The following is a 13,095-nucleotide window of genomic DNA, read 5'->3' as shown; positions in this document are numbered from 1 at the left end:
ATTAAAAATATTCTTTACTACATCCGACTGTAAGTTTTATGTCTCACATATGTGACATGGTGTAGAATCCTAAATAGAATTGGATTTTAATATAATACATTAACTTGGTATTAGACACAATTTTTCCCTAATTATTTAGCTATCAATTAATTATTGGTCTTCAATCAATTAATTAGCCATAACGTATATTGCAGGCAGAAACGAAAAGTCATTGCCTCAAATAAAAGGAATATCTTCGTTCCTATTACTGCTCAATTAGAGAATATACATATATGGTATATATGGTATGATTGCAATTAGTTTAATAGTTAATATTAAAATAATGGATTGTAATCGATTAGTGGTAACAATTGATTGAGGAATAACGTGTGTATCAATTGATTTAATAAAACTATATATTAATTATTTTGGGCCTCTTTGATGGAAAGGGCTTTTAGGGTTTGATAATTAGGGTTTGTCCTCTCTCTGCCTATAAATATAAGTGTGATGATCCCATCAAATCACACACATCAAGAGAACAAATAAACGAGGGAAAGAGAGAGAAACAAATCCTTGGAGTTGGAGTTGCGCCACTACGCCATAGAAAGTCCGAGGAAATCGTCTCCTCCTTCCTCAATCGCTTCCGCTATGGATCGCCAAGGTATATCTCGATCCTATTAAGTTTATGGTTTACGTGAAATACATGTTGTTCAAAGATCTTGCTTTACTTATATTCAATTATGTAGTCTTGAATATATATGATGATAAATAATATCTAACATGTGGTATCAGAGCCAGATTGAGAACTCATGTATTTTCGTACGATTGAAAACCAAACTTTTTGAATTTATTTTTGATAAATTATTGTGAATGAATCGACTGCTTTTAAAATATGTTTCAAGCATTTTATAACTTCAGATTACGATGAATTGTGTATTTCATATTGTGAATTCATTTTACAGTGAATTCAAATCATGTATGACGTATTAGTGGATTTAATGACTAAATGAATGATTATGATTGACTCTCTTTATGAAATAATTGTTTCCGTACGAATTCAGATAGTATGATGGAACTGGTAATTCTGTTTATTTAATTTGATCGCAAAATATGTTTGAGAGTTGTAATGGTTAATTGCTTTACTAATTGAAAGTTGCTTATTTTTGTACGATTATACTTGAAATATATTGTTTCCAAATTGGTTCTATTTATGTAATATAGAATTGATTTGGGTATATTGATTGTGTATGTATTGAATGTAATTTGATTTGAATATATGTATTGGTGAATTGAAATTTCAATTAAATGTTTCATGATTATGAATCTACCGAGACTGTAGAATGAATGATTATATAATTCAATTCTCGTTTTAATATGTATTTTGATTATATTATGTTTATTTTGCAATCACCAAAGTGAGGCAAAATAAGGAGAGTATATAATCAAACTCATATTAAAATTTGTTTAAGCAATTAATCTCTATATGTTCTTGATTATATTATGTTTATTTTACAATCACCAAATTGAGGTAAAATAATAGGAGTTTATAATCAAATTAAGTAAATACCTGCTTAAGCAATTAATCACTATACATTCTTGATTATATTATGTTTATTTTGCAATCACCAAAGTGAGGTAAAATAAGAAGAGTTTATAATCAAGTTGATATGAAAAACCATTTATGCAATTAATCATCATGCTTGTTGTGGCTATTCATTATCTTAAATAGTTTGTTTGTCATAAAAGGTCTAGATTCCCAAAGGAAATAGTCTTTGCGACATAATGAACACTAATGGAGTTAATAATTTAAATCGGTGTCGATTACCCAAAGGTAACACCAATTTATTATTACTCAATTATTAAACTAAGATATGAATATTAAAAGCATGATGTTCATTATCGTATGAAGACTACCCAAAGGAGTTTTCATAGTTGCTTATGATATGGATTTTCAAATTAATGTTTGTGTTATTATTCAAAGCTTCTATATGTGAGCATTCATTTCTTAATTGCTCCTATAATGTAAAAACATATATTTTTTGCTACTAGTATGTTTACCTCAAACGTTCTCCAACTTAATGGAACCAACTTCTTTGCATGGAAAGAGAAACTTAAGTTCACTCTTGGAGTAAATGGACTTGGACCTAACATTGTTGAATGATAAGCCAATTATTTTATGATCAAAGTAGTTGGCTGATTACCCATAATGCTAGGGAAAAATCTAACAGGACTAAGTTTACAGTTCATTAGAATGTTCGTTGCAGATAAAACCTCTCAACGACTGACATTGCAAAAGAACGTTTGCAGAATGTTGAGCATCGCTTCACAACTGCATATAACTCTCTTGCAGAAAAACTTATGAAGGATCTCATAAGCATGCAATATGATGACTATGTACGAGCATGTGATGAACATAAATAACATCTCTTCTAAGTTGGAAAAGTTAGGATTACAGGTGGATGAAGATTTCTTTGTCCAATTCATCCTAACTTCCTTATATCCTCAGACCATTCCAAATTGATTCACTATAAAAGATTAGTGTACTCTTAAAGAATTGGGAAACGTATTGGTCTATGAGGAGCATAAGATGAAGAAGTATGGAATGGGTGCATCTCATGCTCATATTGCAACCGAAGGAGCATCTAAAGGATAATATTCATTCGAATTTATCATTCTTATGGCATAAAGGAACTGGATCATATTTCTAGTGAAAGAATTAAGAGGCTTATAAAGGATAATATTCATTCGAATTTAGACTTTACAAGCATTACCGTTTGTGTGGATTGTATTAAATGTAAATAAACCAAACACAGTATTAAAAATGCCACAAGAAGCAATGAGCTCCTTAAAATTACACATACAGATATTTGCGGACCTTTTGATGTCTCGACTTCTAGTGGATAAAAACGTTTTATCACCTTTATTGACGATTTTTTCGAATTATGGATTTATTTATTGCAAGAAAAATCTCAGGCACAGTTGAACATTTTATGACTGAGGTTGAAGGCAATTAAATAGAAATGTGAAAATTATTCGATCTGATAGAGGTGGTGAATTTTATGGTCGTACCACTAAAATAAGTCAATTACATGGACCTTTTGCAAAATACTTAGAAAAGCATGACATTTGTGCTTAATACACTATGCCAAGTCCGTCTCAGCAGAATGATGTTGTTGAGAGACGAAACCGAACTCTCATGGAAATGGTTAGAAGTATGATAATTCTACCTTACCCATAACGTTGTGAATTTATGCTCTTAGAACCGCTATTTATGTATTAACCTGAGTTTTTAGTAAGGTTGTACCAAAGACTTTCTTATGAACTTTGGAAAGATAGAAAACCCAGTTTCCAGCACCTTCATGTTTGGGGCTGTCCAGCGGAAACTAGAGTATACTCTTTGCAAGAAACGAAAAATGGATTTTGGACAGTTAGTGGTTATTTTGTGGGTTACTACAAAAATTCAAAGGTTATCGATTTTATTGTCCTAATGATAGCATGAGAACTATAGAAACTGGAAATATATGATTCTTTGAGAATGGTGAGATCAGTGGGAGTTCTAACACTCGTAATGCGGTCATTAATGAAATAAGGGTATAACCTTCTTCCCTCATTTCCTCAAGAATTAAGTGTGCCAAATATTGTTGAACAGCCTAACAATATTTGAATGACCAACCACTTAATGATGATGCCAAAGTCATTGAACATGGGTGTGGAAGAAGCATCTACAGAAGTGCCATTTCTGATGACTATGTGGCATATCTCCAAGAATCCGAATGTGATGTAGGAATACGTAATGATCCAGTTTCATATTCACTAGCCATTAAGTGTAATAATTCTAATAAATGGATTGATGCATGATAGATGAGTTAAAATCTATGGATTAAAGTCTGGGACCTTGTTGAATTACCCGATAAACAAAAGTGTATTGGGTGTAATTGGGTCTTCAAGACCAAATTCGACATAAATGGTTTAATCTAACGATTTAAAGCCAGACTTGTTGTCAAAGGTTATACTCATAAAAGATAGCATTGATTATAAAGAGACTTTCTATCAAAGAAGGGCCCACTTAGAATCATTTTGGCACTTGTAGCCCATTTTGACTTGGAACTACATTAAATGGATGTGAAAATTGCTTTTCTAAATGATGATTTGGAAGAAGAAGTCTACATGAAACAACTTGAAGACTTCATTAAGAATGAAAATTTAGTCTGCAAACTTAAGAAATCAATTTATGGACTGAAACAGGCTTCTCGACAATGGTATTTTATATTCCATGACACTATTACCGCTTTTGGTTTTAAAGAAAACATTGTTGATCAGTGCATATACCTCAAGGTTAGTGGGAGCAAGTTCATTTTTTTGGTTAACGTATGTTGATGATATATTGCTTGCTAGTAGTGACATTGAATTACTACATGACACTAAAATTATCTCTCTAAAAATTTCATCATAAAAGATATGTGTGAGACATCCTACATGACCAATCATGTGGACTTTTGGATTGTCTTAGAAAAACTACATAGATCAAATTAAGAGAGATATAGGATGAGTGCATGTTCTCCAAATGTTGTTCCAATTCATAAAGGTGACAATTTCAGTTTTGAATCAAAGTCCAAAAAAAAAAAAAAAACTGAATTGAAACGTAAAGAGATGGAAAATATTCCTTATGCATCTATTGTGGGAAGTTTGATGTATGCTCAAGTCTGTACTAGACCAGACATCAACTTTGCAGTTGGAATGCTAGGTCGTTACCAAAGTAATCCTGGTGTTGAACATTGGAGAGCTGCAAAGATAATAATGAGATACTTAAATGGAACAAAAGATTTTATGCTCACATTTAGGAAATCTGATCAACTAGAAGTGATTGGATATTCCGATTCAGATTATGCTGGATGTGTCGACTCTAGAAAAACAACCTTTGGTTACATTTTTCTTATGGCTGGAGGAGCCATATCATGGAAGAGTGCCAAGCAGAGTTCTATTTCGACATCTACCATGGAAGCTGAATTTATAGCTTGCTTTGAAGCATCTATTCAAACTACGTGGTTGCGAAATTTTATTTCAGGACTTGGTGTTGTCTCCTCAATATCCAAGCCCTTGAAATTGTATTGTGATAATAGTGCAGCCGTGTTTTTCTCTAAGAATGACAAGTATTCAAAAGGAGCTAAACACATGGAATTAAAGTTTCTTGTTGTCAAAGATGAAGTTCGGGAACAAAGAATATCTATAGAACATATAAGCACACAGCTTATGGTTGCCGATCCATTGGCTAAGGCATTACCGCCTAAGACATTTATGGAACAAGTTAACAGAATGGGTCTTGGGTATGGAAATGTCTAATCTTTATGTTTCCATGTTGGTTCAGACACTTAAGTTATAGATATTTTGAATTCAATAAAGTTGTTTCTACTTTTCCTGCATATACTTATTATTTGATATGCATATGTACGTTTTTAGTATTAATGCAGGAGGTCTTGAAATAAGACAATTACGGACGCGGTGTCACTTATAGATTATATTAGAGTGGATATTGGTGATGTGGTACATGGAAGGAACTATATCGATTGAATGATATACGCCCGCCATGACCCGCATTAGTAGTCTCTCTAATATAATACTTATGTTTACCAATGATGAAAGTATTTATAAAGTCCAATATTATGCGCGCCTTATGTTTACTATGTCTATTTTACTGTGGCTCTGTCAAGTGTGACAAGTGGGAGAATCGAAAACTTTGTGCCCCACATGTTCGCCAAGTGGGAGAATGTAAGTTTTATGTCTCACATATGTGACATGTGTAGAATCCTAAATAGAATTGGATTTTAATATAATACATTAACTTGGTATTAGACACAATTTTTCCCTAATTATTTAGCTATCAATTAATTATTGGTCTTCAATCAATTAATTAGCCATAACGTATATTGCAGGCAGAAACGAAAAGTCATTGCCTCAAATAAAAGGAATATCTTCGTTCCTATTACTGCTCAATTAGAGAATATACATATATGGTATATATGGTATGATTGCAATTAGTTTAATAGTTAATATTAAAATAATGGATTGTAATCGATTAGTGGTAACAATTGATTGAGGAATAACGTGTGTATCAATTGATTTAATAAAACTATATATTAATTATTTTGGGCCTCTTTGATGGAAAGGGCTTTTAGGGTTTGATAATTAGGGTTTGTCCTCTCTCTGCCTATAAATACAAGTGTGGTGATCCCATCAAATCACACACATCAAGAGAACACATAAACGAGGGAAAGAGAGAGAAACAAATCCTTGGAGTTGGAGTTGCGCCACTACGCCATAGAAAGTCTGAGGAAATCGTCTCCTCCTTCCTCAATCGCTTCCGCTATGGATCGCCAAGGTATATCTCGATCCTATTAAGTTTATGGTTTACGTGAAATACATGTTGTTCAAAGATCTTGCTTTACTTATATAATGTTATTTAAGGCGAGTTGCTATTTCTAATCCATGTATCAAGACGAAGTATTAGGCATGAAAAGAAACGTTTAGACACTGATAATATTTGCGGATCTGATTATTTTAGTATGATTTATGAAAACGACAACAAATGAGAAAGCAACGAAAAGGATGTCATCAGAGTTGAGAAATATTAAAAATATTCTTTACTACATCCGACCCCACGAATTTCATTTTCTGGATCCGCCATTGTGCAACTCTTCCCACATCTCAACAAACCTAACATACAAACAAACTATATAAGAGGCTGTCTACATTATATTAACAAATCCAACAAGAAAAAAGACCTGCTTTCTTGGGTAGTGATCTCCAAGAGCCTTCTCCATTGGCCATTTGGCCTTGATGTACTTAACCAATTTATCGTCTTCTTCAGCACGCCATTTTCCTCTATTCAACCCGATCATTTCACAACAAGGAGTTCTCGCCATGTCTCTCTTTCTCGCCCTTGTCTTCGTCCACCTCTGTTATATAGGAGCACAATTTATATTAGAGCAAGTGAACTTCAATGAGAGAGAAGGGAACTTCAAATTGTCATATACTCCCTCCATTCTCAAAAATAGAAATTCTTTAATTTTCTGTACAATATCCAAAAATGAAACTTTCCATTTTATGAAATGAATCCCACGATCCACTGACTCTTATCATTACTTTTTCTCTTTTCTTTTTCTTACTTTACTAATTTTGTATTAAAACTCGTGTTGTTTCTAAAGTTTCTATTTTGTACTACTATGTAAATGACATATATAACATATTGTACATACTAATGATGATTTTTGTTGGCATGTCGAAAAGAAATTTCAAAAGCTTTATGAAAAAAACAAATGAATTATGAATATGATTAGTAGTTTACTCTTCTACTAATTCATGGACCATACACGGGTTAGTATGAATTTATAGTATTTTTAAATGATTTTTTATGATCAACATCATTTTTTTAAATTAAAAATCGATTTTAATAAAATAATACTTAGTAGATACTTTTTGTAGACTCAATTAGCTCAATGTGACATCTTTTGTGGGACAAAATAAAAAGGAAAGTGTGACATCTACCTTGAGACGGAGGAAGTACTATTTATAATCATAGTCCAGATTTGTCGCATGATTTTGGAAATCAGTTATGATCATTTAAGGCCCGAGTTTCATCCTGTGGTTACTCGAATCCTGAATCTATTGAATGGAGGAAAAGCGTATGGAGGAAAAGCGTCTTATCAACTTAGTTGTAGTCCAGAGTCACTTTTTAAGGTTTGGATTCAATGCAAAACAATTCTTGCAAATAGATTCAATATGTGCACAAGATATATTATTATTCAAATTGAAAATGAGATGATACTTAATTAAAGTCCAATTTTGAAGTTAGATAGTACTATTATGTTGTTACAAGCTCCAAATGAAATAACGGTGGGAACTGGGAAGTAGTAGTAGTATTTCTTAAAAGTTTTGTCAATACTTCTTTTTCTTCTTTGATTTTCATTAAACTCTAATTTTAAGTGGTACTACAACGTACATCAAGGATTGTACATTTATTTTGTTTCTTTTTTTTTTATAAAGGGAAAACCCAGGAGTATATATATGTTAAAAATTATGGCCCATAAAAAGCCCATTAATGAAAATAAGTTGACGAGGCCAAAATTCGTCAACACATTACTCTATATCCATCAATCGCAAAATTAGGGTTTTAAACCATCTTCAACCATAAATCAAAAATTATTTTTGGGTACAAAGCATCTTCAATCATACAAAAAAAACATTTTTGATCGGGAAATATCCTCCAACATATACTAAATGATCAAACCTATTTTTGAGGTTTTTTACGGAACAACACCAAATAAGGAAAACAATTATTGGAAAAATTTTATTCATGAAATATTGCAAAAATTTATCTGCTGTTATTATTTAATTAATGTGAATTAAAACATGAACAACAAATTACAATTACAAAATGAAAAACGTAATCTAATGTCCGCTAAATCCTAACCAAATCCTCCAATATTGTCGAAGTACGGAAAATATGTTCTAGTTGAATCATCATTTGGTTGTTATTATATCATGTTTAGTGTATTTTAATTCAAGTAAATGTAAATTTTTGAATATAAAGTACTCCATATTTATTACTACTACATAAATATATTAATAAGAAAAATTTATTTAATTATTTAATTCATATAAATTGTTGATAAAGTGTAGTGGGATTAATGGGTAATTTAAATAAATATTTAGAGAAAAGTATAATAAGGAGTAAATGAATATATATGATATTTTTTAGGTTTGAGTTTGAAGTAATGATTTTGAGTAAAATTATTATTTAAAATTCAGCTTTTCATCTCTCTTCAATCTTCATCCTCTCATATCCTTGGCAAACCACCTCTTCTCTAGAAGAGAAAATTATATATACGCACTATATATTCTACAGTTGAGGATTTCATTTTTGATGAATCCGTGTTTATTTAGGTGTCGCACAAGACTCACCGGAATGGAGTCAAGAAGCCAAAACGACAGCGTAACAGCTCCAGCAATGGATCCCGATCTCGTTGTCGCACACTAAATAAAAAAATCAATTTAATTTTGATATTTAATATACTAAGTACTACTAGTAAATAAATGAAACAAGTTAAATCATTGGCACATTACAATCAGTCATCTTTATTAATATGATTGAATGAAAAGACCACGAGTCCAATATACACACTTAGATTAGATCATTGTCATTGCCACACATTTCTAATTTCAGCTTCTATGCTCTCAAATCAGATGAGTCCCGCGGATTGATGTCGCCTCCAGCACCGCTGTGATCCAACTGCATCACATCGTCGTCACCGAAAAACGGAACGATAGGTGACAAACAACCATACATGTCTGTATCCGAGCCCCAGCCACCATCCCTCTCCTCACTCGTAGTCCTATTGCCCATGTTCGTCAATCTATTCTGACATGGGGCCGCCTCGTCATCATCCTCTTGTAAGAAGTGGTTGAGCTGCATTAATATGTCATCATCTTTTTCAGTGAATGGCTTCAACAACTCCATCCCTTGTGTTGCATCGTTTATTAATGCATTTGCACCACTGCTTGACACTTCAGTGGCATTCGAGCTCGGGGCCTGCTCGGCTGCATTCTTGTTGCGACCTTTGCTCTTCTTGGCTATCTTGATCATGTCTTCCGGAGACAGGCTGGCTTCACTAATGAACCTATATCTGTATATTGTCCTGCTCAAATGAGAATTCCAGTAGTTCTTTATCTCGTTGTCTGTTCGTCCAGGTAGATAGCTTGCAATCACTGACCACCTACATACAACGCCCAATAATAAATTTCAACATGTCACTTTCTAGTTCATAAATTATGTTGGTACATGAAACAAATGAATATTCAACATTTGTTTATATAAAAGAGAACTAAAACCACTATATACTCCTTCCGTTTCTTCATAGTTGAGGCGAAACTTTTCGGCACGAAGTTTTAGAAATGAATGTTTGGTGTGTTAAATAAATAGATAAAAAAGTAAGAGAGAGGAAAAGATAGAGAGAATAAAGTATAAAGTGAATAAAATAGAGAGAATAAAGTAAGAGAGAGTAAAGTAAGAAAGAGGAAAAAGTTACTCACTCCGTCCCACAAAAGATGTCACACTTGTGGGATGGCACGGGATTTTAGAAGGTTTTGTTTTGTGTGTTAAATGAAGAGAGAACATATAATTTTTATATTCATGTGAGAGAGAATTTTTTCTAAAAAGGAAAATGTGACATCTTTTGTGGGACAAACTGAAAAGGAAAGTGTGACATCTTTTTTTGGGACGGTGGGAGTACCATATAAGAAAACGACTCAACTATGAAGAAACTTCACGAAATGGTAAAATAATTCAACTATGAAGAAACGGAGGGAGTAAATCTTTATCATGGTAACAGAGTGGGTCGTCAGTTTTTCCCTTTTTAAACTTTTACTTCCTACTTACGTGGAAATAAAGACAAGTATGTTAGTGCCCCAAGATAACGGCTGCACTTCCAATAATTGTGTTACTTTGGATTCATGTACATTAGTGGCCGGGCATGAATTAAGTACTAAAAATCATATTCTGTCTAGTTTGATTTTAGAAAGTCCCTAATTACTTTTTAAAAAATTGAGTTTTTCACTTGGTGATATCCTAAAGGATTCAATAAATATCTTTCCCTTCATTAAAAACATTAGCATGTAGACTTTTCAATAAATATAGACTAGACTTTGTCAAACATCAACTAAATCACTTTATTTGAAATCTGTCCCCAAGTCCCCAACAATAGATTTTGAATTGGAATTGGAATTGGAATTGGATACTAGTTTTAATAAAATTGATTAATAGGGCCTCTCTTTAAAAGTAGTGATAGACTATATATATGATGTTATGAACCTACCAAAATATCAAATGGTATCTCATCAAAGAAAAACAGTGATGCAAATTTTTCATTAAAGTAGTGATAGACTATATATGAAGTTATTGGATCGTCCAGCATCAAAATTAGTTATTCTTTTTAAAATGCAAAATATCAAATTTATGAATGTTAAATACATACATATTCTGGTCCATATTAATTGCACATGCATTTGACATTTATTTAGAGGTACATACCTGCATTTTTTCAGCAGTTTTATTGGGTGAATGTCGTCGGTAGGGGACAAGAGCACACATGAAATTTGGACTGGTGAAAGATTTTTTTTGGGAGGTTGGTTTTTTCATTGTAGTTTGGGAGAAAAATTGTACTACTTAGGTTAATCCTTTTTTTATGGTATGATTTCCTTGGAATATATGATTGGTAGAGATGAATATTTGGGTATATCCGACTTCATGGTTTACAATAGGTTGGAATAAAATTTTACTACAACTTGAGAAAATAGACTACAATAAAAATGTAGGTATATTTTTATACCTTAAAGGAAGAGATGCTTTAAATTTTCCCCATCTTTTATCTCTTTGGTAGAAGTATATAGTACTCCACTACTTATAATGTAAAGAGTGAGTTATTTTGCGTTGGGATCATTCAAAACAAATACTAGTAGTAGTGTTTACAATTGGTTGGCACCATCCTAAGAGGTTGAGCTTTAAGAACGTTCCTTTTTGGCATTGAGTACATTTTACCCATCCATCTAGCCTTTCCCTATTGTATGTACTAATACGTGGCTAATCAGCTAATGCATGCGTTCTGAAACGCAATCAGTTACTGACGCAGAAAAATTTGTTAGTAAGAGTTCAATTATTGTTATAATTTTCTAAGAATCAGTTTAATAAGACAAAGGAAAAATAATTGATAGGAACTTAAACCCGTACGTGGTCCGCGCAACACGAGACATTGTTTCGTACAAAGATCGACGGTAAGAAATGAAGAGAGACATGAATTAATATGGTTTACCTATTCCCCAAAGACTTGTGCAGCATGACAATGGTCTCCTCTTCTTGTTGAGTGAATTTCCCTCTCTTCACATCTGCCCTCAAGTAGTTAATCCACCTAAGTCTGCAACTCTTCCCACATCTCAACAAACCTTAATTATTTCACATCACACAACAAACAAACAAACAAATATTAATACATCTAATCAGCTTGTCGTTACTTAACCAAGAAACTGTCAAAATCAACAAATCCAATAATATTCCAAAGAGAAAGAGAAAGAGAGAGACCTGCATTCTTGGGTAGTGATCTCCAAGAGCCTTCTCCATTGGCCTTGATGTACTTAACCAATTTGTCATCTTCTTCAGCACTCCATTTCCCTCTATTCAACCCGATTTTTTCGCAACAGGGAGTTCTCCCCATGTCTCTCTTTCGCGTTCTCGTCCTTGTCGTCGTACGTCCACCTCTACTTTAGGAGAACTGTCACTGCCAATTTATAATGGAGTAAGTGAAGTCCAAACTATCATATATGTATGTACTAGTATTATTTTTGTTGATTGATTGATTTTATGATTATAACAATAACAATACATGTGATGGTGTGTATTGACTCATGTATAGCTATGTGTTGCCTGGTCTTGTCTATTCTGTAGGGGATACACAAAATGTGTGTATTTGACCCATCAATATATTCTCATTGGCATAGCCCTAATTAATGAGGAGGCTAGCCTCCACCAATCATTTTTAAGTTATGAAATCGTAAATAATTTACGCGAATTGTTATGCCAAATGCCTCTGTGCTCGATGATAGGAAAATTGGGTTTTCGAAAGGTAACATAGTACTACTTACTAGTATATTATTGTGTACTGGTACAACAGCAATATCCTAAAGTAGAGAAAATTGAATAGATATAAATCTATAACCGTGACATTGTTATTCCCTTTTTAAAACTGATTATCAATAATATTTTCACATTTACTCCACTAATGATAGTGACTTCAAACTCCCAAATTATTAGTCACATGAGCCAAAATTTTAATGGTCGAATCTAAACTGTAGCTAAAATTTGTTGAGTATTTTTAGTATTAACTGTTAACGGCACCAAAACAGTTCAGACATCAGCAATAGAAAGTGGTACGTGAGAAATGAATGGATAGTGTGTGAAATGATTAGAGAATCAATTTCACTGGAATGGTCAAGCAAGCAAAATCCCAAAAATGTTAATATTTGTGATTTCTAAAATCAAGTTTTAAGTTTGTAGAAAAATCCAAAATTCGG

General features: G+C 32.7%; 1 protein-coding gene across 1 annotated transcript; it reads right to left on the bottom strand.

Annotated features, from left to right (window-relative positions):
- Positions 1-9,014: 9,014 nt before the first annotated feature.
- Positions 9,015-12,437, bottom strand: LOC125208188 (myb-related protein 308-like). The gene is made up of 4 exons (XM_048107772.2): positions 12,408-12,437; positions 12,107-12,302; positions 11,841-11,970; positions 9,015-9,749 (listed from the first exon to the last, which is right to left on the bottom strand). Exons 2-4 carry the CDS (start codon positions 12,237-12,239, stop codon positions 9,203-9,205), a joined length of 810 nt encoding a protein of 269 aa, XP_047963729.1. The 5' UTR covers positions 12,240-12,302; positions 12,408-12,437; the 3' UTR covers positions 9,015-9,202.
- Between the last annotated feature and the right edge of the window lie 658 nt (positions 12,438-13,095).

The sequence above is a fragment of the Salvia hispanica genome, chromosome 6 (assembly GCF_029641045.1).
Source record: "Salvia hispanica isolate PSC_SH4W2 chromosome 6, Shi_PSC_v1, whole genome shotgun sequence".
NCBI lineage: Eukaryota > Viridiplantae > Streptophyta > Magnoliopsida > Lamiales > Lamiaceae > Salvia > Salvia hispanica.
Note: the sequence above shows the minus strand (reverse complement) of the source record. Positions and strands in the feature narration are given on the sequence as shown.